The following is a 26866-nucleotide window of genomic DNA, read 5'->3' as shown; positions in this document are numbered from 1 at the left end:
TGAAGACTGGTTGAAATTCGTTGGAATCTGGACTCTTCTTGTTGATGGAAAATGCTTGTCATAACAACACAATTGAGATAAAACTTATTTGAGATATTGATTAGTGGGTGCAACTCCATGCTATATCTTAGATGTATTTTCATTCATGATGGCAGTTACAAAATTAACTTTTTTTTTCCATGTGATCAACATATTTGCAGGACATTTTGCTAGCAAGATGGATCAAGTGATATTTCTACCAAAACCTGCAAGCTCTTAAAATTTTAGTTAAAATGTTTAACTTGAAAATACTACAATATCAAATTTTGCTACTATGAATGTAAAATGAAGATGCTTTAATAAAGCACAAAACAAAAGAAAAAAATATGGTGTTTTTCTCACAGATTATTGAAGCACTCTAAACACCGGTTCGACACAAAACTGAGGAACACCCTCCACAGCATCCTACAAACCACTTGAACAAGCTGCAGTGGTTATGGTACTTAGAGTGCCCCTTTATTATTAAAGTGACGAGAGGCATTTAATTAAAGCTATCACCACAGTTCCCTCTAAGCATTCTTGCTTAACGGATAAGCACTGAAATAGTTATGAAACTATTTTTTTTAAAGCATTCCAAAGAACACAGAGGGAACATTAACAACACTGGCAGGCTTTTTATTTTGTATACCTCTTAACAATTAGAAATATAAAAGTAAAAGAGGGGGCATGGTTGAAAGAATGGAATATATGGCATCCCTGGTGATGTGTGCCAACAGGAGTGTCCAAAATGGGGGGGTGCTGATGCACGAGATCGGGACGCAAGCTTGCTAATCAACCAAGCAGGACCGCAAACATGCAAAGCACTGTGGAGGCTTTCTTGCTTTGGAAGAAATACTCTGTAATGGCCATCCAGCAGCCCTGATTGTGCTTAATACTATGGTAACATGGCACTTTTTAGAGACTTAAAAGGGGTACCAAATCTAGACTGTCCACCCTGATCTAATACTCTTGGTAGGTAAGTCAAATGATATTGTATCCAACAAGGCTGTTTTAGAACGAACGCTGGCTTGCCGGACGCACCTAAATAGCTTTATTAAATAGGTGACATTTTCACTATAGCAAAGAAAAAAAAAAAAAGCGGTGCTTATAACACAGTGGCTATTCATCCCTCAGTCAATTATTTGAATTAAAGACCAAAAATAAATAAATGAGGCATGTATTTCACAATTCAGTTGATAAAATAGAGGAGTATTGGAGGAGACGTGGTAACATAGCTTTCTAGAATATTTGTAGCTATTTGTCCCTCTTTAAACAGGTGACTATCTTGGTCTTGTAGCACAATACCTGCAGGTGCAAAAACAGTCTAATTTCACTAACAGTCTCACAAACTTTCATTTATGCAGGCACATTGACTTTCTGCAGCACACTGACACTGAGGTCAAGAGCAGGAGTACAACATCCCAGCCTAAGGCCCTGCTGGTCTACAGAAGCAGAAATCTAGACAGACAAAGCAACAAAGACAATGTCAAAACGGCTGTACTATGAAACTAATTTAACTAAAGGGCTACTTTTACTGCAGATGCCCCTCTCTTTGAATCCTAAGCCTCTCTTTTTCAACTTGCAGACGCTCCTTTTCTATGTGGAGCTTCTCCGATTCAAATTTTAATAGCTGCAGCCTCTCTTTTTCTAACTGCAAATGCTCCCTTTCAAGTTTTAATTTTTCAGCTTCTATGTCCAGTGGTTGCAAAACAGTCTTTTCTGCCTGGGCAAAATCATTCTCTAGATTTGGCTTTTCAGCATGCATAACCTGCAGTCTCAATTTTTCTCGTTCGATCTGCAACCTCTCCTTCTCAAGCTGCAGTCGCTCGTGCTCCATGTCCAAGTGCCGGAGCCTCTCTCTCTCTATTTGCAGTCTCTCTTTTTCTACCTGAAGCCTCTCCACTTCAATGTTTAGGCGTTGCCGTTCTAACTCCAGTTTTTGCTTCTCCAATGTCACCAACAGATGAGAATCTTTGTATGGTATTCGGGTTATGGAGCTTAAGGTCCCAAACTCCTCGATTCGGGGAAATTCTTCGGGTAGGTCATTCTCCTCCCTGGAATCAGGCAGAACAGTGGACAACATTTCATCTTCTTCCTCAATCTCAAACTGTGAAAATAAAAAGCACAGAATGGTGATGTTTGTAAGAAAACCATTTTGTGGGCTACAAATTATATTTAAAAAAAAACATCCTAAATGTAGACTGATTTGCCTGTTAATACAACAGCCAGAATATATTCTTAAAACCTACTGACCACTGGGTGATGTCACATCATACGATAAACCTCTACATGCAGGATCCCTAATCTCAGTGCAGGACACATATATGGGCTTCTCTAAGATTAAAGAATATCTAGCCTTAGCGGTAATTTAAAATATCATAACAAATACATAAATCTGTAATGTGTATTGGGGAATATAGTGCAACTGAGGGTTCCCTGGATACTAGAGCAACAAATGTAAAAATTATTATGATATTTCCAGAACCCCCCATGCAATAAACACACACTCGAACAATTAGACAGGTATACAAACACAAAAACATTTTAGAATTTGAGGTTGAAACTATGGAGACCTGAAAGGTATATTTTTCAAAATGATTTATCCTATCGTTTGTACTTTATATAAAGGCAATATTAATGTTCACAGAGCGAATAGACTAAACAATTATAACCGGTAGTAATCTACCGGTAGTTCAAATCTTTGGTGCCCAGCGTTATTTTGGGTAAAATGAATCAACTTTGTCTTAAAGTATCTTAAGTATTTTTTTTTATTTTTTTTAAATCTTCCTTTAAAAGGACACTCCAGGCTGCCACATGACTTTTAATTAATTTCTTTAGGCTTTCAAATACATGAAAAAATGTTGAAACAATATCCAGTATCTGAAGTCCCTCTTTTGCGCGTTATCTATGCAGCCGATCACATATGTTTCCATAAGAGCTTATCCTATGAGCAGTGTTTTATTGGAACAGCAACATTTTCAGGCATTGCAGTGTAATAGTCAGTTTATCTATTGGAGCTACTAACTGACATACAACTCCCAAAAACATAAATCATAAAATCGTATATAGTAGTATTTCTGTAGCATGCTGCAGGTTGGGAGATAGGAGAAATTATCAAAAAATACCAAAGATTAAAGGGACACTATAGTCACCAGAACAACTAAAGCTTATTGCATTTGTTATGGTGAGTACCTTCAGGGTTTTTGCTGTAAGTACTGTCTTTTCAGAGAAAATGCAGTGTTTACATTACAGCCTAGTGATAACTCCACTGGCCAATCCTCAGATGGCTGCTAGAGCTGCTTCCTTGGGCAGTGCTGTAGAGTAAGCAGCACTGCCATTCAGTGTCTCCACCCTCTGCATGCAGACACTGAACTTTTCTCATGAGGAGATGCTGATTGGCCAGGGCTGTGTTTGACTTGTGCTGGCTCTGCACCCGATCTGCCTCCTTGACAGTCTTAGCCAATCCTATGGGGAAGCCTTGTGATTGGCTCAGACCACCACTTCTGATGATGTTAGCAGACAGAGGCAGTTCACAGGCAGGGCAGCAGCTTCAGAGTTGAATACAATTAAGATTTTACTATATTTAGGGAGGCAAGTGGGGGCCACAGGGCCTAGATGGTAGTTTTAACACTTTACAGTCAGGAATACATGTTTGTGTTCCTGACCCTATAGTGGCCCTTTAATGAAAGGATAACCATCCGGACACATATTGCACACAATGTGTTAGTGCTTTGATTGACTATGATTATTTCTCTGTATCTCAAATAAAACAAAATAGTATTCCATGCTGGTAACATCTCGCTTATCTGTTGAATTTTGTTATATTGCTTATAAAGTTCCCTAATTCAGTTAGCTTAACATAAAAAGATAAAGATTTGTCAAAATGAACAATAAACACTAGAAAAAGTTAGGCTGGTGGTACACTGTTGAGGAAAATGTGTACTATATAAACAAATACAAAGATTAGAAGGAAAGAGATCAAGAAGACAAATCAGTGGTGAAGAGGTCAGTTGATGATTAAAAAGGTATTGAACAATGGATGATCACGTACGATAGTTGTGAAGGTAGCATAACGAGAAGTTAAACAACCTAGTAGTAATAGGACACTCTAAACACCAAACTAAACACTCTAGTTTTGGTGAATAGGTCATGCCCCTGCAGTCCCACTGCTTACTTCCCTGCTATTTAGGAGTTAAGTTGCTTTGTATATGCAGCCCTATGCAGTTGCTTTGTACATGCTACTTACACAGGCTCCCTATTACTGAAAAACAAAGTCTAAAACACAGTGTGCATCATTTAGAATTATTTATACCCTGCTCTGTTAATAGCCTGCAATAGCCTCCTGTGTGTGATTAAAGTTTAATTACTACAGGAGATAAGAACTCTAACCACCATGAATACTTATGCTTGAGATGCTGCACACACTGAGATATTTGCACTTGTGTGCCAGGGCTAGTTACAACCCCAGCACACGTTACATCCCTGGCAGCCCGGAACTCAGGGCAAAAAGTAGAAACAAATGCTTCTGTTATGGTGAGTAAGGCAGCACTGGGAGCTTATCCAAATTTAATCCTTTATTTTTAGTAGGGCATTATAAGTTAAAAAAAACTGACCCAGACCCGGACAAGGGGTAACTCTTTAAGTTAACACTGTTTTGGTGCTTGGAGTGTCCTTTTAAATAAATAATTGCTAATACTGCTATTAAAATAAGTACATCTATTATTTAATCCTCTCTAAAATGTCAAATGTAACTCCCAAATTTGCACTGAAAACATTCAAAACACATAATCGCTATGAAAAAAACTACAAGGACTTTTCCAAAATGACATATTATATTTCGATAACTGTGAACAAATATGGATACATTATAAAAATGGTTATGGGGAGCAGGTTCAAATTGGGTTCAGGGCAGGTAACGATAGCATTTTAATGAACTGGAAAAAATAGCAAACTTTCATGTTACCCTTGCTAGGAGAACTCCTTCATCTTTCAAAATAAACAAGGAGTATACCCAGGTCCAAAATATTGGCAGATATTTGCCATTTTGGTGGAGTACTGGGTGTGGAGAGGCTGAGTTATAGATCACCGCGTTTTGGGAGATAAAAAAAACCTGAGGCAAGGCAAGAAATCTCCCAGTTATGAATATAAAGCCAAACCTGACGCTTTTGGGGGCATAAAAACAAAAATTATCATGGTTGCATATTGTAAAAGTAAAGGTTTCATAAAACATTTCTGGTTTATTAGTTCTGCTTATTCCTTTCAACAATTTTATTTCTGTTATAACATACCTATAGGTGTGGACACAGGTAGACATCTAAATCGTTTGGTCTGTAGTTTAATAATTTGGGAGTGGGGCTGAGATGCACATTGATCTCTCCAACATTACGGGTCACATACCTGCTCATCACTAGGCGTCTTATTATACAGAATTCTATTTTGTCGAGAGTTGAGCTGGATTCCCAAGCATGGATGTGACACTCGCTTTTTCCAACTAGGACCCTGTAATGCCAGAAGAGGTCAATGTTTGTATTTTTGTATTCAGAGATAATTATTGAAACTTACAAGCTAATAATGATTTTTGGTATATGGTTAATTAACGCTAGTCCTACTTTATGCTCAAATAAGGCTACATTTTGTTAATCTTAACTGTAATGGTATGCATCTTCTAAAATAAATAAATTAATAAAAATAAATAATTAGAATTAGCTCATAGAACACAATTTAATGAATAGGTCAATTCCACCGCTAAATGTAAAGTGAATGCAATAGATTCCAGCCATTGTTGGAGTCCAATACTGTGTAAGAAGCAGAATGCCATCGCTAATGGAATTCATCAACATATAAGCTTTTAATTTTAAAGGGGCACAGTAATCATACAACTACTGCAATTTGGTGTAGTGTAATTGTTTCATGTAGTGTCTCGTTGTTGTCCAAAGATTTTATGTCAAACTGTTTAGGAGGGATTTGATAAAACCAAGGACTCTTCCCAGAGACCTCCTCCTCCTTGGATTCATTGATAATGCAGAACAATTCTATGTGGTCAGCACAAATTTTGTCAACCCTGGATAGCATTGAGCTGGCCATGCAGGTTGGATATTCGCTCAGCCAATCTCTGCTTTGCAAGGTCAACAAAATGAATACTGATAATCTGGGACCCACTTCATAGTATGATATAAACCAAGGGATGGTGACCAGACACTCTAGTCAAAACAACCACTATGATATGCTGCATGCTCATTTAACTGTAAGAAAGAGTGGTAGATGCGCCATACTCCTTGACCTTGCCATGTTTAATGTGTTTTTAACCTATTTTATGTGTTGATACTCATACGGTTGTTGAGATTACTTTGCAAACTGGATATATTTTGATTAACTTATTTAACCTTGATACAATTTATAATTAGCATATAATATTAAATATACAACTTATTTTTAGCATATAGTATTCAAGAAGGCAGCCTATCATCTGTTTCCTTTTTTTCAAAAGAAGTTCGATGTCATATCTACAAATTTTACTCACAAAATGATTTACAATCTAGGTTGTTGAGGGTATTGAGAAATAAGAAAAATAATCAACTCATATTTTAAATCCTAGATACTTTGGAAAAAGTGGAAACATGAATTAAATTCTAAATGTTTTGAATTCTAAGCAACACATTTCATGATGGACACAAAAAAGATATTTTAACCCCTTAAGGACACATGACATGTGTGACATGTCGTGATCCCCTTTTATTCCAAAAGTTTGGTCCTTAAGAGGTCAATACACATGCATAAAAAGCGGGGAGAAGGTACATAAAATTAAGTTTAAAAAAAAATAAAAATTATATTCTATATTAAGTGTAGTAAAAAATAATGCTTACTTTAAAGAGCCAGGTTTTATTTTCTAATGATAGCGTTTTTATTATTATATATTTATATATTCACTTTAATAATTGGAAATGTAAGTGTTAACCTTTGTTAGTGTAGTTATGTATTGGTAAATACATCTTAAAACCCCATAGTCTGTCATGTATTCAGAGTTGGTAAAGTATAGAACACAGAGGTAAAGAGCCTCTATTTCCCTGAATCATTAGGTCTTTTTTGCATAGAAAGAGGGCATGGACTGAATTTCTGTGGCTGAAGGTTTTCCTAGGAATCATCATGTGGAGCAGTTTATATGAGGGATTTGCCTATGTCTGCTTCTTGGACATTAAAATCAAAGTAGGCTCACTCGAGCCGGACTTTCTTCACTTCTTACACCGGTCATCATCATTTTGTCTGTCAATAAATCACTTGCTGTTTTATGTCCCCACTGTTTAAATGTAAGGCACTGAAAAACATACTGCGGCTATAAAAATGTTATTATTTTACAACAAGCATGATGTAATTTATATTCACAGAGCATTTAGGAAGCCCTTTTCATGGCTGCTATGTTTACTGTACTTTCAAAACAAGTCCCAGCACTGGGACGTAAATGTGGGACAAAAGAGGACAAAGGCAAAGATACTGCTAATGAGGTAACATACGACAATACGCATGCACTCACCATTGCCAGCCAACCAAGTATGCAATTAATGATGCCGTGAGCCTGCACATTTGGGGAACCTATATGGTGTCCTCATAAGTAGGACACGTTTATGTAGGAGAAAAATGTTGCAACCCAACAATATGCTAACTGTTTCACTTGATTAAAGGTTCCATCATGTTCTGTCTAGTGTGATGTGGATTTTTAATTATTGATACACTTTCTTCAAAGTTCTTGTTCAGGGTGCAGGAAACCCAAGCTAGCGTGTACCTTTAGCTGGAATGCTGCAATTGTTTTGGAAATGTTTCTAATAAGCAAATTGCTTAAACTGTTATAATTGTTATTTGTACAACTAGTAGAACATTAATACTTCTGTACTACATATACTTGTCGATAATATTAAAATGTGCTAAAAAATATCTAAAAAGGAAAAAAAGAAACTAAAAACCTAGCATAAATAATTCCTATATAGCCAGGCTCTCATTTGGACAACAAATTACCATTTTGAATTATCTTAATAGGTGTATTCACTGGCTCTTTAACACACCCTTCAGTAATGGAGAATAGAATCATGCCCCAGAGCCTCCTGGGCCAATCTAGAAAATTCCCCGGTGTAAATAAATATTTCTATAACATAGACAGTGACCTTTCAATAGTTCTCAATTTGTTTTCTCACAGCATCTCTTCCAGTTACAAACTGCTTAGACAAACCCAACAATTGCTTCTCTTCAAAACTAATTCAAGACACCTGGCTTTGCGCAATGAAACACAGATTTTATCTCATGTATAACATAAGTTATGAGGTCACCTTAGAAGAAGCTGATAATATGCGCCCCGTCAAGTAGTCACATGCCAGGAGACCGCATAAGGCTTCATAAAGTGAGCAGGTCTCTCTGTAGACTACAGTTACCATTTAAATTGACATGATCATGTACCTGTCGTCCCACTCATATTAATAAGCAAATTACTTCTCTGATACATTGGGAGGTTGCATTTTTACATACTGAAAAACAAACTGAATCTGTATCAAGATGGAACGCCTTACATTAACTAAAGACTGTTTTGGTATATTAAAAACAAAAATAACAATAAAACAGGCCTAGTCTAGCCAGAGTATTGGATAAATGTGTTTCCAAAATATGGTTAAATAATAAATAAAGACTGCATTCAGAGTCCTATTTACGGAAAGCGGGTATAATCAAACTTGATGCAGTTAATTTGATTGTTTGAATCCTCACTAATTGGTTAAATTACAGGTCAGATATAAGTAATAATGTCTGTAGAACACATTAGTAAAGATTACAAATCATAATAAAATAATCTACAAAGTATCTGCTACAGGGATATCATGTACACGAAAAAACAAATAATGTAGTTCACAGCATTGCATACAGAAGAATCATATGCTATTGCAGAAAGTAATTTTGTTTGGTTTTAATTATAAATGCTTGTGTGCTAAATAATTCCGTGGCCCACAACTGCTCTTTTATTTTTAGCAAGAAGCACAACTTGGTTTCAAGTAATATTTTTGGGCAGGAGATTATTGTTACAGAGGTCAATGGGTTTGTGGATGAGTTTGTGGACCACCACATGTGGTACTAAAGACATGATTCTAATTACTTACATTAAGTTAACGTTTTAGGACATTTACATCTAAACAAGGTCAAAAATCTTTTATAACAGTTTGCATAGGATACATCCTAATAGCTCAATTGAATTGTAATGACAGCATCTATTTGAGCTGGAGTTCATAATATTGTATTTTTTTCCTATGAAATTTCCAGACAATGATGTTAAATGATTATTAGTGCTCTATATATTACAAATATTTTATTAAACATTTTACTTTATCAACCTTTAGTTCAGTGGCACAGCTTTTTCAATACTTTTTCTCTTTCCAAACAGCTCAGTTATTTAATCATTATTATACTGTTATCTCTCTTTTCATGTGTGTGCCACCATCTTTGAATTTAAATAAACACTATGGGCACCCAGACCACTTCATGTAACTCTCTACTATATCAGGCAAATGTTCTCATAGAGTCCATCTGATTGGCAGTGTGAAGCCGTGCATGCACACTAGCCTCCCAATGGAAAGAATTGGATTGGTTGACTCTTGATAATCTCAGCCAAGGAGGGGACAGCCGCAGAAGAGCAGTATGGCGTGGGAAAACAAAGTAAGTGTACGCTCAATAAGTTAACTTGTAATACACATTTGTATTGTATTCCTTTACGTTTTATGCTATATAGGGTTAATACCTGAACAAGGAACTGTAAAAAGAAACAAAAACAAAAACAAAAAAACTCTTGCTTCGCTCTTAATTTAACCTAAAATGTATCTGGTCAATCCCAACATTTGGTCAGTATACAGCCCTGTTGGTATTAGGTTTGGAGAAAACGTACTAAAGCGTGTGCTGAAGTGTCATATGCTTTTTGCTTGTTTTATTTCATGCGTCATATATTTCACGGATTTATAGTTTTAGCAAAACCTGATGCTAAACATCAGTGTTTTATAAGTGGATACAAAAATAGCAATCTTACTTCAAAACTCTGGGGTTCTTCTTCCTCTTCAACTTTAATCTCCGCCATTGATTCGTTTGCTTCTCTAACATCAGAGACATTTTTCCACTCCAAACTTGACTCGCTTGTTAATACACTTGGTTTGTCATCCATGTCATCATTTATAGAATCATCCAAGTCTGACAGGGGTAAATGGAAGCCAGAATTTCCCAGCTTGACATCTGAATTGAGGCGTTTCCTTTTAACAAGAGCCCTCCAATCAAGATATCTTCGCTTCACCTCCGTTCCTGTTCTTTGCTCTCCTTCGCCCAGTGAATTCACACATTCTGCTATTTCCTCCCAAGCTTTGCGTTTCATTTCATTAATTGTGGTATTAAGCTGCTTGGAAAAAATTACATCTCTTCTTTTTTTAATCTCCTTGAGTAAAGTTTGTGTTTCCTGAACACTAAAATTACTTTTTCTCTTTCTTTTTAATTGTTTCATTATTGTAGTTTGCGGTGTTACGCTTTTGCACTTGTTAGATGTATCAATACGCGACTTCCGTTGGAAAATCTGGGACAGCTGCCTCTTTTTATGTAATTTTGCCAGCTTAGACCTTTATAGTTTTCCTTTTCCTAAAGATAGAAATTAAAAAAAATACTCCCATCAGCATAAAAATGTGTCGACAGTGAAGATTTAGATAAAGGATAATTTGCTACATTTCAATTTATCCCTGAGACATAATCATTTGATCATACAATATTGGATTCAATTCAGAATTTTGGAATATACCAATTAATAGTTTGATTTGCAACATTGTGGAATATGATAGCACATTACCAAAATAATAACCAGGCTACCTACAAACTCTGCAAAATTAGTTGCCTTAAGATATTCAACTTCTTCTACTAGGGAAAGAAACAAGGCAAACAAAGCTAGGCAAAAATGAAAGATGCAGGAGCTCAAAGGAAATATCAGAATTTAAAATGGAGCCAAGAAGGGAATAAACAATGATACCCTCACCTCTGCCTAAGAAATATTTGTGTGTGTGCCCACAAAAAAATACAGCCCATTACTACTTCACAGAAACTTTTTCAGGGTCCTACAAAACCTACAGGTAAACGGTGACAAATTTAAACAAAATAGACAAGAAGTATTGAAGTTCAGGAAGCTAACAGCCTAGATGGACAGTTGATGGAGTAACTGTCCTACAAGCAGTTCTCGTACTCTCCAGGACAGCAACTACGCAACATGTGCTGTGGTTACTCTGCTTGCCAGCCAACTTGCACTGACTAGAGGAGTATAAGAATGAATGACTGATGAATTAGCAATGCAGTAATAGTAATAAAGCTAGCAAGTTGGTACCATGGAGATGATTTCACATTTGGTGCTCAAGCAGGGTCCAATCATAGCACATGATTTAGGAGAGGTTGGGAGCTGGAGCAAAGTAGTGTATTTAATCAAAACAACGGAATACATAATTTATCTCTATGATAAATGATATATTTATTGGATATCGGTGGATTAAGTTGAAGCGAGTCTCTCCTGACAAGTTCACTTCAAGTAGTGTTGAAATCAAGAATTCAGATGCGTGTGCGCAATCCATTCTAGAAGGCAAAGGGTAGTGAAGATGTAGGTAGGTTGATAGGTAGACAGAGATATTTGGATTATGTGAGGTTTTGATTGAAGATACCAGAGATTGATTGGAGATGTTAGTTAAGGATGGAAACCAAAACAAAGGAAATTAACTAAGTATGTTGCAAGGGGATGAAATCAAGGAGAAAGGTGGTGTGGCAACAGAAAAGAGTAAGTCCAAAGACATCTGATGAAAGGTTAAAGATCTGAGGAAGCAGTGCGTGGGTAATGAAAAGAAAGCCTCATTGAGGTAAGCTCGAGGTTTTGTAAAGTATTTAAGATTTTCATCAAAAGAGAAGAAAAATTCTGAGTATGTTTCCAATGTATGATTGCAAGGAAAGTAATAGTGACCCAATAACAAAAACAAAAGTATCCTTTCCACAGTAAATATGTAAAAGACAGCAGTAGAAACCCAGTGTCCACTAGGAGACACATGTGAAAATATATGAAGAGAAATATTCAGGAAAATATTGCAGCTTGTGAAATAGAAAATATGCGAGAAGAGAGAATAAAACAAGTAAACAGTTCGAAAATAGAAGAGAAATATCCTCTTTTATCAACATTTTATGAAGGTAGGTTACAAAGTTGTTAGTGGTTAGATTAATGGAGTGTGGCGTGGTGACTGGGTTGAATATTGAGTAAGAGGTTTAAAGGAGGTGCTTGGGTTTGTAAGATAAGATGGTAAAGAGTGGGAAAAAGTAAGGTTGCTAATAATGAAGAGGGCTGAACATAAAAATATCTTTGGAAGCAATGAGCTAATTTTGTATTCCAGATGAATGTTTGAACTTTTAAGCAAAAGCTTTATTTTGCCAGATCAGAGAGATTTTCAGGGATGAGCCGAATTTCTCACGTGGGTCATCGCAAGGTTGATGTCAGTCATTTGAAATATAATATTTGAGTAAAATAAACCTAGATTTAATAGTTCAGAGATACAATATGTATAGGGGAATAGTTTATTGTGATTTCCTACTATGCATTCCCATCTGGGATTAAATAATTGGGCGGAACAAAAGAACATGGTAAAATAATAAACTAGAATATAACTATTGTTTTTTTTTTGTTTTTTTTAATACTAGTGTTTGTGGAAACGGTACTCTTATTGCTTGTCACCCAATATATCATCCATACTGTTAGAACGATATTATTTTAGTTTGCACTAGCCATATTGAGGTGTAAAGAATTAAAAATTACTACTACGAACTTCCTAATTTTATTTTAGTAAAATGTAAATTCTAACTTTTAAAGTGTTTCTTCATATTTTTTCTAAACAGGCAGAATGGGATTGAAAGATCTGAATTAATAGGTATCATAATTTTGGACAAGTACAGACTACTCCCGTCATGTTATTTTAGAGTCGGGAGGTTTCCATTGAGGTTAAGAGAATCTCTATTCCAGACACATATTCTGTTAAATGGAAAAGGCACAGAGTTTGTTCATTTAACAACTACATCCTGTCTACCAATTTTTCATTCAGCCAATGTCCTGTCATTAAATATGTTGATCTATAAATTCATAGTGTGTTCGTATTCTCTCCTTCCTGATTGACATTCTGCTATTTAAAGCTTAATCTCTCAAAAACTGAGCTTTTACAAATCACCTTCATCTGCAATACCCAAACAACCTTTATAGTCAATAATGCCAAAGTTGTGCCACCATCCCAACAAGCTGCCCTGAGTTTCTATTCAACTCTAGTCTTTCTCATCCATGTACAAGGTAAATACTGGATCTTTCACCAATGGAACACCAATGCCTTATTTGTTCTGCTCACAACCTACATCTCTCTTCTTCTCTCATAACTTCCAGGAGCACGCCCATGCTACAGCTATAGTCTATCAGCGTTTCCTCCACAGTCCACACTTTTATATATACCCTGAAAACCAACCTAGCCAGAGACATTTAATACATACTTCCATAATAAAGTAAAATACACATTTTTAAAACCTACAAACTCCCTTATCCTTCTTTAATCTTACCCATCTTTCACAATCTTATTTTAGACTAATGCAGTCTCCTCAACTTCTGTGTCTATCACTGACTCCACCATTCCATTGTACTGTAAGATTTTAAAGTGAACCGTTAATGGAAATTTTCACTTACCTGAAACTGCTTCCATAACATATACCATATATCACAAAGATACATGGTGTTTTCAATGTAAAATATAGAGACTTACTCACTGTTCTACCATTCCAGCACCGCTTCATGTAACATTCACCTCTGGGCCATCCTCTGCTCCACCCAAGCAGTACAAATATAATCAGAGAAGTGACGTCACGTCACTCCGTTCCTATACTCACTAGTCAAAGCTAGAAGCGCCGGCTAGGGAGTTTCCATAGCAACCAAAGTGCATGAGTTGCAGTTGCTATAGGTGGAGAGCAGAGGCACCTGTGGGAGGTCTTTTCTGCTCTCCCTTGTCTCCCTTGTCAGCATGCCAAAGCATTAACTGACAGATGGGGGGGGAACAAATGTATAAATAGTTTTTCTCCTAATCTATACATTTGTTAGCAAAACCACTAACACAATGTATAGATATAATCCTATGCTCAATATAATGAGCATGAGTTGTTTGGGTTATGACAGGTGCCCTTTAAGAGAAAAGTTCACTCCTATACTATTGTTGCAAAAAGAGAAAGACCCAGTGTGATAAAGTGATGTTAGGTCACTTGTAAAACCCACGTCAAATGTGAAGAGCAAAAGCTTACAGATTGGCATGTTAGTTGCTATTTAGTCAGTATTAATTGAAAAGAATATGATGGGGAGAACAACTTAAAAGGTGTGATGAGTTGAGCAATGGATAAGTTGGGTTTAAATTAGGGCTTAGACAAATCACAAACAAATTGCTCATAGATCAAACACACGCACGGACACACAACACTCACAGATCACACAAACAGTGCTCACACCTACACAAACAGTGCTCACAAATCAAACACACAGTACTTACAGACTGCACTCATGCACAGACTAGAAAAGTGCTCACAATTGAAGATTATGTTAGCTTTAGTGTACTAATAATCTTAATTTTAGTAATGACAGGAGGCGAATATTTGCATATCTTTCTTTACTGAAAACTCCAGCAGCATAGTAACAGTAACAACCAATGAGAAAAAAGATATGCTGCCCATAAAAGGGTCTGTCTATGACATCATTTCCTCTTTCTTTGAGGCGAAAAAATAACATATAACAGTAAGACAGTGAACATATAAACAGATTAAGTTAACAATTCAATAACATGGTAGTAGGATAAACTTTGGAAGATCCGTGGTATGGCTGTGTTGAAGGTGATTCTTTATCCCGCAGTAGACATATTCACGCTGAAAGGAAAAGAAAAAAGTGAAAGGTCTCTGGCGTGGCAGTATGTCCGCATATCAAAACATTATTCTGAATACTAATGGTTATAGGATGGCTAGTCTACAGTTAGACCTAGTACTGTATAATACAACGTGAACCAATATGACAAACCTGCCATCTACCTGATGTAATCTGATAGGTTATACAATTCATACATAGTTAATAACTAGCGTCTAGATCAGACCACATATATCGACAATCGTAAGTATGCTTAACTGAGCACTAATCCCTGATCCCGTCAGATCCAAGAATAACCTGGGTGGGATACTATAGGGTGGGAAATATTCGCCTCCTGTCATTACTAAAATTTAGATTATTAGTACACTAAAGCTAACATAATCTTCAATTTTACCACATGACAGGAGGCTTCATATTTGCATTTTTAAAGCTTAGAACCAATTAGTGTGAAGGAAGCATGAGATGCATGACGGAAGTAGAAAGTCCTGAAAGTGCTTTCTCGTGACCAGTCTGCGCAGCGCATGATGTCGGTTAGGGAGGCGCCCGCCGTGAAGGCTTGGGATGCAGCCGCCCCCCTGACCGAGTGTGCGCCGAAATGAGCATCAACTCCTGCCAGCGCTAGAAGCCAGCGGACCCATCTAGCTAGTGTGGTCGAAGACACCGGTCCGTGAGGTCGAACGTAGGAAATCAGCAGTTGGCCCTTCGAATTGTTTCGAAGGGGGGCTGTGCTTTCCGTATATCTCATCAGCGTCTTAACTACGCATAGTTTGGGGTCTGATCCGAAGTACGGATATGATACAGAGGTGGAGTCCGATTTAGTCCGTCTTGTAATGGAGAAGGTAACCCCTTCTGGGGTGAGGGAGAAGCCGTCCACGTCGAATGCTCTGACGTCTGACACTCGTCGGAACGAGACGAGGCATAGCAACAGGGTCAGCTTGGCTGAAAGCTGTTTCAGTGACAGATAAGGGTTATCTGGCCAAGTCCTAAGGAAATCCAGCACCACGTTTACCTGCCAGAAATTAGAGTATTTGGGTGCTGGAGGTCTCGTTAGTTTAGTGCCCCGTAGTAATCGGCATATTAGTGGATCCTGGCCCACTGGTCTGCCTTGTACCGGGACGTGTGCCGCTGATATGGCTGATCTGATCACGTTGAGGGATCGGTAGGATCGCCCTAGCGTGAATAGATGGGCTAGGTAATTAAGGATCAGCGTGATAGGGGCATTAAAGGGATCGGAGTTCCGTTCCATACACCAATCACTCCAGGCTGTCCAAGCGGATATATAGGATTTCCTGGTGCCTGGAGCCCATGAGTCCCATAGGAGATCTTTAGTCGATTGTGATAGGTCGTGTACCGCCCAGGAACCCCTGAAATCGTCCAGGCCACCAGTTCTAGTTGTCCGTCCAGGATGAGGGGGTGTGGTTCTCCCCGAGGCCCTGTCAGAAGTAGTGGGAAGACAGGGAGTAGTAGGGGGTGTCCGTGGGACATCTCCAGGAGGTCTGGGAACCACGGTTGGCTCTGCCAAAGGGGGGTTACCAGTATGAGAGAGATCCTGTGGGTGCGTACGTATCGTATTACTCGTGGTATCATGGAGAATGGTGGGAAGGCGTAGGCTCCTAAGGTGGGCCAGTTCTGTAGGAATGCGTCTGCGGCTTCGCCCTTCGGGTCTGGAAGCCAACTGTAGTATCTCGGTAGTTGATGATTGGTCCTGGAGACAAATAAGTCTATTGTTAGCGGGCGTGTCCCCCGTTGTAGTACTTGGAATATCTCCTTGTTGAGTTTCCAATCGCTGGTGTCTCGCCAGTGGCGTGAGAACCAATCCGCCGTCAGGTTGGAGATTCCTGGTAGGTATTCCGCCTGTAGTGTGATGTTCCGTCATAGGCAGAAGCTGTAGATGTCCTTTGTGGCTTCTGTCAATGCCCGAGACTTCGCTCCTCCCAGGCGATTGATATATTGCACCGCAGAGATGTTGTCCATGCGGAGCAGGATACAGCAATTCGATTTGTCCTTGGCCAGGCTGCGGATGGCGAAGGATCCTGCAATCAATTCCAGACAGTTGATATGAAGGTTGGTCTCCTCCTCTTGCCATGGGCCTCCCGTGGAGGCGTCTGTGCAGTGAGCTCCCCATCCCCACAAGCTGGCGTCCGATTCCACGATGAAATCCGGGGACGAGCCGAAGATCGCCTTGCCATTCCAGGCTTGTATGTGCAGTAACCACCACCGAAGTTCCGTCTTTACTTCCGACGACAATGGGATCCAGTGGTCGTATGAGTGTCCGGTGCGGAGGTACGCCGCCTTCAGCCGTTGCATGGCCCTGTAGTGTAGCGGGCCTGGGAAAATCGCCTGTATGGAGGAAGAGAGGAGCCCCACAATCCGGGCGAGCATCCTGAGTGGTAGTGTGTCCATCCTCAGAACCCGTCTGATCTCTTTCCTTATCGAGGCTATCTTTGCTGAGGGGAGGCGTAGGACACAGTCTTTCGAGTCTATGTCGAAGCCGAGGAATTGAACTGACTGGGAAGGAGAGAGCGCCGATTTTTGTCTGTTCACCACGAAACCCAAAGATTCCAGCAAGTGAACGACAAATTTCGTCTGCAATCGTAGTCTGGAGGCCGATTCGCAAAAGATTAGTAAATCGTCCAGATATACGAGACATCGTATGCCTTGGGTTCGAATGTGAGCCATCACCGGTCTCAGGAGCTTCGTGAAGCACCACGGGGCCGAACTGAGACCGAATGGCAGACATGTGAACTGGCACGTCCGTCCTCTCCACAGGAAGCGGAGGAAACGTCGGTAGTGTACGTCTATTGGCACGGACAGGTACGCGTCCTTGAGGTCCAGACGTGTAAACCAATCGTCCTTGATGAGGAGGTCCTGTAGCAGATGGATTCCCTCCATCTTGAAGTGTCTGTACACTACAAACGAGTTTAGTTGCCGGAGGTTGATAACCGGTCTGTAGTCTCCAGATTTCTTTTTGACCAGGAAGATGTTGCTTATGAAGCCTCCTCCCTCTGGCGCGTATTGTACTGCGCCTTTCCTGAAGAGCGTGCGGATCTCCTCGTCTACCAAGTGTTCTTGTTCCTTTGACATGTGAATCGGAGGAGGGGTTCCGATTTGAATGGGATCTTCGAAGAAGTCTATGACGAAACCTCGTACTGTCTGCAGTACCCAGGGGTCCTTGGTAATCAACTCCCAGTTCTGAAAAAAAAGGGACAGGCTGCCTGCAATAAAATGTGAAACATTTAGGGATGTATGTGAACTCACCATTGGAGAAGCGGCCGCGTCCTCGGCCTCGAAATCCTCTAGATCTCCCAGTTCCTCGGAACGCATAGGGTCTCTGCGTCGTAGATGGGAAGAAGCTTTGGGATTGTGTGAATGGTCTGGAACCTGAGGACCAAAATCGGCTGGTGGCACGGTTCCGACCAGCCCTTCCAAAAACACCTCTTGTAGTTGGTGTATGAAAAACTTGTTTGAGTGATGTTTGGGCTTTATTCAAAGTGGTGAATAGGTTTACGTGTTTTTTCAATTCTGCGATGAAGGCATCGCCAAACAATTGTCCTTGGGCTTTCGGCCCGAATTCCTTCGCTCCGAGGTCTAGGAGCTTGTTGTCGATGCGGATTAAAGCCGATTTGCGCCTTTCTGTGCATAATGCGGCGTTAGCGTTGCCCAGTAGGCAGACCGATCTCTGAGCCCATTCCCGTATGATATGGGGATCTAGTTGGGAGCCCTGGCTGAGGGCTAGGTCTGCGAAATAGAGTATTTTCGCAATGGGGCCGAGTAAGTCCAGCAATTTATCTTGCGTCGCCTTCATGCCTTTCTCCACCCCTTTACGGGGGTCTCGGCCTGAGCGGGACATGAAGACCATCACTGTATTGTCGAATTCAGGTGTAAGTGCCACCTTATCGGGTAACAGAGGTCTTGGGCATTCGGCCCGGAGGCGTGCTCGCACTTCTCGTTCTAGCGGTCTGCGCAGCCAGAAGTGGATGAACCTTGTCAGGTGTTCAGGTAGGTTCCATTCGGAGGACCGCGGATGTCGGATGGTACGTGGGTCAAAGAGTGGATTCCCCTGGTCGTCCATAAACACCCTATCTCCGGTCATATCGGTGTGGGTATCTTTATCCTTGTCTCCGTCGGTGGTGTCTAGGAAGGTCTCCTTAACATATCTCGAGGAGGTGGGAGGTAGGTCCTGCCACTCCTCTTCTTCGGAAAGTGAATCATCCCCTTGCCACTCGTCAATCACATCTAGGGTGCGCGGTACGTATGATTCCTCTTCGTCAGAGGATTGAAGCGGTTGGGGCAGCAAAGAAAGAGGAAATGATGTCATAGACAGACCCTTTTATGGGCAGCATATCTTTTTTCTCATTGGTTGTTACTGTTACTATGCTGCTGGAGTTTTCAGTAAAGAAAGATATGCAAATATGAAGCCTCCTGTCATGTGGTAAAATTCGCATCCATACACACACACACAGTACTAACAGTTCACACACATACAGACTACTCATAGGTAATACTGATGCAAAAATGTTAAAAGATCACACTGATATGTGCACACTGCTCACACGTACAAGCAAGGAATATAATGAAGACGTTATACGGCGCTCACAGATCACACAGTGACCCATAATTGCATCTCACTCTCAGCCCCTATCGCAGCCCTGCCTGCCTATCCACTTGATGATGTCATTTGAAGAAGGATCTGCTGATTGGACAGAAAGCAGCCAATAGAAAGCTCCTTTCACAAAGCACTCTCATGCTGAGTTTTTCAGAGGAGATTTTTCTCTTATGTTGCGATCACACAGTACAGAGCACTCACAAATCGTAAAAATATGAAAACTACATATTTGTAATTTGACCCTACAACTTCTCAAAATCTGGCAAGAGGCTGCATGTAGGGTGTTGTAGTATGCTGGGGCAGTTGAAGAATATAAATATGGGGTCTTTATAGTAGTGGGATATGAAAATAAACTGTATGTGAAAAACACACACAATTAAATGAAAAGAAGGTTGGTGAATAAATTGTTAAATGGAAAAAGTGTACAAATACTATTTTACATATCCTGGAGATGAGGGGTCTACTTTCTACAAATATATACTTTTATTTAGTGTCTTAGATTCTATGATTCCTGTTCAAAGTGAACGTGTAATAAAAAAACTTTACTTACCTTAAATCAGCTTCAAATACATAGAATACATCATGTATCACAGAAATACATGATGTATTAGATGTAAAGTATCAAGATATACTCACTTCACCTGTGTTCCAGTACCGCCATCTTCTGACCTTTGTGGGTGTTACTCTTCGTGTAGCATCCAACTCCACTCCGTCCTTCTCCAGTCATCAGTGATTTGCCCTAACTAGGGACAAACCTCCCGTGTGAGGCTTCATTGTACGCATGCCAACATCTGAACTATACTCGCTAACCAGCGATAGCAGTGTTGGTAGGGAGTTTCCATAGCAACCACAACACATGGGCTGTGGTTGCTCTGCTTGGGAGAGCAGAAGTACCACCTGCAGAAGGTAATTTCTGCTCACTTTTGCCAGGCAAATCTTTAGCCTAGAGCCTATGCGGAAGAGTTAACTGACAGGTGAGAGAAATACATACTTTTTTCCCAAATCTATACATTTCCTAGCAAAGCTGATGCATAACAGGTACCCTTTTAAATTATAGTGTTAGCATACCTAATTGTGGAACGGTATACTTTTAAAAACAGATTTCAATCCTTGCAATACTTGTCATATAACTGTCAAAAAAGTAATTAAAATCCAGGGAATATGATGCATTTAACAATCAAGACCAGTGGTGTATCCTGGTTTTGTGCTGCCCTAGGCAGCACAAAACTCAGGCGCCCCGCCGCGCGCCACCCCCACCCAACCTTTACCCCGCCCCGCATTCTAAATACGCATACACTCGCTAACAGAAACACACACACTCGCTAACAGAAACACACACTCGCTAACAGAAACACACACACACTCGCTAACACACTAACAGACACACACTAGCAGACACACACTAGCAGACACAGACACACACACTAGCAGACACAGACACACTAGCAGACACAGACACACACACACAGTGTCAGACACACACACACAGTCAGACACACACACACACACACAGTCAGACACACACACAGTCAGACACACACACAGTCAGACACACACACACACACAGTCAGACACACACACAGTCAGACACACACACTCACACTAACAGCCACACACACACTCACTAACAGCCACACACACACACTCACTAACAGCCACACACACACACACACTAACAGCCACACACACACACACACTAACAGCCACACACACACACACACACACTCACTCACTAACAGACATACACACTCACTCACTAACAGACACACACACTCACTAACAGACACACACACTCACTCACAGACACACTCACACTCACTAACAGACACTCACTCACAAACAGACACACACTCACTAACAGACACACACACACACACACTCACTAACAGACACTCACACACACACTCACTAACAGACACTCACACACACACTCACTAACAGACACTCACACACACACTCACTAACAGACACTCACACACACACTCACTAACAGACACTCACACACACACTCACTAACAGACACTCACACACACACTCACTAACAGACACTCACACTCACTCACATTAACACTTTTTTTTTTTTTACTTTAACCCCCCCCCCCAGCCTCCTTACCTTTGGGAATGCTGGGGGGGGGGGTCATCTTTCTCCCTGGTGGTCCAGTGGCTGCTGGGCGGTGCTGCTGGGCGGCCGGCGAGGGAGCACTCCCCCTGAGCTGTCTGCTCAGCTCCCTCGCGCGCCGCACAGTGAGGCTGGGAGGCGGAGCCGGAATATGACGTCATATTCCGGCTCCCAGCCTCACTGTGGCGCGCGAGGGAGCTGAGCAGACAGCTCAGGGGGAGTGCTCCCTCGCCGGCCGCCCAGCAGCGCCGCCCGACTGCCCAGAAGCAGCCCAGCATGTCTGTTAGCCGCAAGGCTAACAAGACATTTGCCTTGGGCATTTGGGGGGCGGCTTTTTTGCCGCCCCCTGGAAAATGCCGCCCAAGGCAAATGCCTTGTTTGCCTCGCGGCTAATACGCCCCTGATCAAGACTAATAAGTATTGAATTATACTTGCATATTTTGTTATGAAGTTATTATAAGAAAAATTGTGATTTTTTTTTTCATTTTTTCCTTATGTTTCAATATTTTCTTCATACATAATACGGTGTTATAAATACATATAAGTTATCAGAGGCGGAAAAAAGCTGACCTTTGAAAGCTAATATAAAATACAGTATTTACTCGAATCTAATGCACATCTTTTTTTTGTGAAAAAAGTTTCCAAAATTCGAATGCACATTAGATTCGATGGCGCATTACATTAGGGGCAAAATTCGAAATTTTCCAGCAAATTGCATTCCGGTGAATTCAAAGTTGCGGATTCACACAGGCAAATTCACACAGGCTAATTGCGTTCCTGTAACACTAAAACTGAAATACCATCAATGTTACTACATTTTTATTGTAGCACAATGTTGTATAGCAGTATCCTCTTCAAAAATTGAGGTGCGCATTAGATTCGATGGCGCATTAGATTTGAGTAAATAAGGTATTTATGAATTAACTTCATCACCAACAAAACATATCTAAGTAACTTAAAGAGTTAAGTTATTTAATGCAGAGCTCCATGTAGAAGGATACCAGGTACAGACTTGTCTGCACACACTGTATACCTTAGGTACACAAGATGCCTCACATATGTTTTCTAAATTCCTGTCAACAGGTGGCACTGTCCTACAAATGCTGCAGTTGCAAACCACAATTCTCATTGTATGAAATGGAAAATAATCTACCTTCATATTTGTGTAATTAATCAACATTCATAAATGGTCCATCTCTTTTTTTGTGCGTACTACTTTGCATATTCCATGATGGGTGATTTGCAAACAAATGCAGCATTTACACAGTTCTATATAAATCCGGATCAGCTGAGAAGCAGATAAATAACAGAATGGGACTGTATAACCAACTCTAAGGCCTAGAAACAATGTCTGAATGCTATAGTATTCTTATTTAACACAACATATTTTTTGAATTTGGGTTCTTTACATTTATCATTAACATTGTGCTTAACAAAATGTTAGCCTACTACTAGAAAATACATTTCTACAGAAAACGTACAACATAATTGTGTACATTACATGTGCATTGTATACATTGTACATAAATCTTTAGGTAGCTAAAGCTTCAGTGTGTCCCCTATTTTAAGTCCAATTTTTTTTTTTTTTACATATTAGTGTAACTTTTTTCTTTTTTTTTTTTTTAAATCTACCTTTCTGTGTTTAGATCTAGAAAGAAAAAAGAAAACATCTAGTTATTTTTGTTACAAGCTAGAGCAGCCGAGAGGCACACAGTGGTCTGCATTCATTTAGTGTAATGAAAGAGGCTGCACTGTGCAAATGGAGATCACGGTTCCTCCTCGTCTAAAACATCAGGTTCTGCATGAATAGGCCCACACTGTGTTAAGCAGCTGATGAATGTGTGGGTGTGTGTAATCTGTGTGTATGTATATCTCACACAAACAAGACAGAAAAGCACGAATGGCTCTTGAATGTTGAAAAAATAAATTGTTGAAGATTTACTAAAGGGTTAAGCAGAATGAACTCTCAGTTCTATCTGCATACCTTTACCTAGATACATATAAGGAGTATTAGAATATATCAAAATCTGAACTCATCATGTAAGTATTGTGACTAATAATGGCAGTGTCATACGGATGGAAAAATAACTGCAGTAACTACATATGTATATCCTATTGTGTGGGTTTTGAAACGGTTTACAATGTATTACAAGTTAATATCCATACCATTAAGCATGTTGAAGGAAAATTTATATAAAATGAACTGAGATTCTTGATTTCACAATATTTTAGAAGTAGCATTTGCATGTGCAAGCTGACTGTACATTAACAGAAAACACACACTGTACAAATATTAAACATTAACAATGAGTAGATCAGAAAACCGATATCACTGCAGTAGACTACGAACAAACAGACACATCACAAGATGCAGAAAATCTTACATAAGATGAGCTACATCGATATGTCGTCCTATTTAATTCAGATTTACATAGCGTAAACATCGTAAAAAAGTCAAGACTATAAAGAGAAAATAATATTATGAATTACATTATACGTGTTAGCAAATCGAAACAGTGCATCTGCAAATTTCTAACAAACACATTTTAATGATGTAATTTCTCTACATATCCTGATGTAGTTAAGCTGTGTAAATTAGCACAACAATGTAACTCATGAATAAAGAAAGACCAATTCTGGGGCAAGGTGATAAATATGGAGCAATCATTGTAGAAATTGATGTTGACTGTTGCTCCCTTAGACCTTTGCTACAAACATATAGTCAAGTATTTTAATATTCTACACAGATACTGTTACTGTGTAATAGCATTTGGTCCATTTTTTATTTTGTGTAGTATGTGTGCATTTAATCTAACTCAATAACTTTATTTCTAAAAAAAATATATATATATATATACCACAGTGATCTACAATAGGTAGATGAGACATAAAAGTAACCGTGACAAAATGGGTCAGCTAACCTGCAATAAGAGTTGATGAGATGATAACAAAACAAGTTATTTGATTGTATAATATGCTTCTAAAATTGTGTAGTAAATGCATGCATTGATTGCAGGCTATGTCCCTGTAATTGTTTAATATGCACATAAGGTACACTGATTACAGACCATGCCCCTGTAACTGTAGTAAGCGTGATATGTGCATTAATTCGAATCTAAATCATGTTAATATACAATAAGTAGAGTTGATCCCTTTTCCTTGGTAAAGAAAATTAGCATTAGTGCAATCTTGTAAGCATATAATACAGGATAATACAATGACATTTATGCTAATTTTACCATGTAGTAAGCATGTAATTTGTATGTACAGTTATTGCAGCACATGGTTTTGTTACTGTGTAGTATGTAACACATGCATCATTGCACTACACCCCCAAGTTATTATGAGGCAGGTATATGTGCAGTGATTTGCCAACTTAACAATGTAGTTAGTATGTAACATGTACAGTGATTACAGTTCATACCCTGGTTACTGTTCAGAAAGTATAAAAACTGTTTTCATTACTCTACATATCCCCATTATTCCATAGTAGAACTGTGTACATGGACTGCAGGCTGTGCCTTTGTTACTGTGTTTGTAACATGTACATTGGCAGCAGTCTGTTCCATTTTAGTTGTGTTGTATAAGTGTAACATGTTTCATCTGCATTGTTTTAGTATTGTGTAGTAGATCTGCATGCACTGATTTCTCAGGTTACAATGCAGTCATTATGTGACATATTTATGTCCTGCAAGAATATAACTTGCAATCATTGCACTGTGTGCATCTGTTAATGTGTAGTAAACTTACATGCACTGATTGCATGTGTTACTATGTAGCAAGTATGTAACGTGCATGAATAGCAACGTGTCCTTTGTTGTATAGCATGAATCTAAGCATGCACAGCAGCTCTATTTGTCTCTGGGGGTGTGTAGTAAGGCACTTTAAATACAAGTACCCTCAACCGAAGTGTTAATTGGCATGCACTAAGTATGTAGCATGTACATTAACAGTAGTTTATGTCCTGAAAATATGTCCTGCACTATGTATCCCCCTGTATCTGTGTAGTAAGTCTACATGTATAGACTGTTCATGTTACTATGTAGGAAGTATGTAACATGTACATAAACAGCAATGTGTTTGTGCAGTCCTTTGTTGTATACCATGAATGTAAGCATGCACATAACTGCTCTATTTGTCTCTGGATTTGTGTAGTAAGTCTACATGTAAAGACTGTCCATGTTACTATGTAGTAAGTGTGTAGCATGTGCCTGGCTTCCAAGCAGTATGTGCAGTGAGTGTGCAGGGCCCCCCCCCCCCCATCCAGGCAGTGGCCCCCAGAGCCCTGTGGGAGCCCTGGGAGCAGCAGCCTGGGAGCTCCTCCGACATGATGCAGTTTACAAAGCAGAGCTGGGGAGAGCAGGCAAGATGGCGGCGTTGGAGCAGAGGGGGAGTCAGGCGGAGAGGCCATGCTCGGCTCCTGCTCCTCCAGCCGCCGGCTCGGGACTGCTCAGCAGGCGGCACAAGGCTCAATCCGGCGGCTCTTACCTGCTGGGGGGGTCGGCGATGCGGGCAGGGCTGCCGCGGCTGCTGCCCCTTGAGATGCAGAGCTGAGTGCTATCTATAATGTCCCTGAGGCTCCGAGAGCAGGGATGCCCAGCCCCAAATAATAGGAGTAAAGGAGAAGGGGGGAGTGGGATACTGCTAGGCACCGGCAGACAGAGGAGGGGGGATCCACATAAACCAGCTAGCAAGGGGGGGATAGGGAGAGAGAGGCAGCCAGAGCAGACATGGGGGGAGGAGGAGGCAGGGCAAGGCACACATTGCAGGATAGCTTACTACAAGGAGGGAGAGGGGCACACCATGCTGGGAGGGAATCATGGGATGTGTAAGGGGAAAGCAGACACAAAGGAGCTGCTGTGTGCACACTACATGTACAGGGAGAATACTAATGCTCTTTAGTCAGCCAGGCTTTGTACACAGTTCATGGGAACCGTCTCTGTGTAAAGAGAGAGATTTAGAACACCATGCAGCTGGGCTGGTCAAGTTGTAAGGTTTAAGTTTGGTTCTGAACAAGAGTTACATTGTGTCAGCTTGCAACGTTCTATTTATTTGTAACAAGTGAATTGAGCAGAGTGCACACTGCAGTAGTATAACATGACTGTTTTTTTTTTGTTTGTTTGTTTTATATACAGGTGACATCAGTTTGCACCATTTCACATAGTTTAGGACT

The 26866-nt window shown here is 39.9% G+C and overlaps 1 protein-coding gene across 2 annotated transcripts; it reads right to left on the bottom strand.

Moving 5' to 3' along the window:
- Nucleotides 1–373: 373 nt before the first annotated feature.
- MSANTD4 (Myb/SANT DNA binding domain containing 4 with coiled-coils) lies at nt 374–26503 on the bottom strand. 2 transcript variants are annotated; one of them, XM_063430244.1, is made up of 4 exons: nt 26182–26502; nt 10067–10659; nt 5416–5517; nt 374–2125 (listed from the first exon to the last, which is right to left on the bottom strand). In XM_063430244.1, exons 2-4 carry the CDS (start codon nt 10526–10528, stop codon nt 1550–1552), a joined length of 1140 nt encoding a protein of 379 aa, XP_063286314.1. In that variant the 5' UTR covers nt 10529–10659; nt 26182–26502; the 3' UTR covers nt 374–1549. The 2 variants fall into 2 exon arrangements, with proteins under 2 accessions (XP_063286314.1, XP_063286324.1); XM_063430254.1 differs by lacking the exon at nt 5416–5517 and having other exon boundaries at nt 26182–26503.
- Between the last annotated feature and the right edge of the window lie 363 nt (nt 26504–26866).

This window comes from Pelobates fuscus, chromosome 1 (assembly GCF_036172605.1).
Source record: "Pelobates fuscus isolate aPelFus1 chromosome 1, aPelFus1.pri, whole genome shotgun sequence".
NCBI classification, from domain to species: Eukaryota; Metazoa; Chordata; class Amphibia; order Anura; family Pelobatidae; genus Pelobates; species Pelobates fuscus.
This window is presented reverse-complemented; position numbering and strand designations above follow the sequence as displayed.

Excerpts from the sequence above, each read along its gene's own strand:
- MSANTD4 (XM_063430244.1), bottom strand. The coding sequence starts at position 10,528 with ATGAAACAATTAAAAAGAAAGAGAAAAAGTAATTTTAGTGTTCAGGAA. Across the intron at positions 5,518-10,066 it reads AAGAACCCCAGAGTTTTGAA|GGTCCTAGTTGGAAAAAGCG; the intron begins GTAAGATTGCTA and ends CTGGCATTACAG. Across the intron at positions 2,126-5,415 it reads AGACGCCTAGTGATGAGCAG|TTTGAGATTGAGGAAGAAGA; the intron begins GTATGTGACCCG and ends TTATTTTCACAG.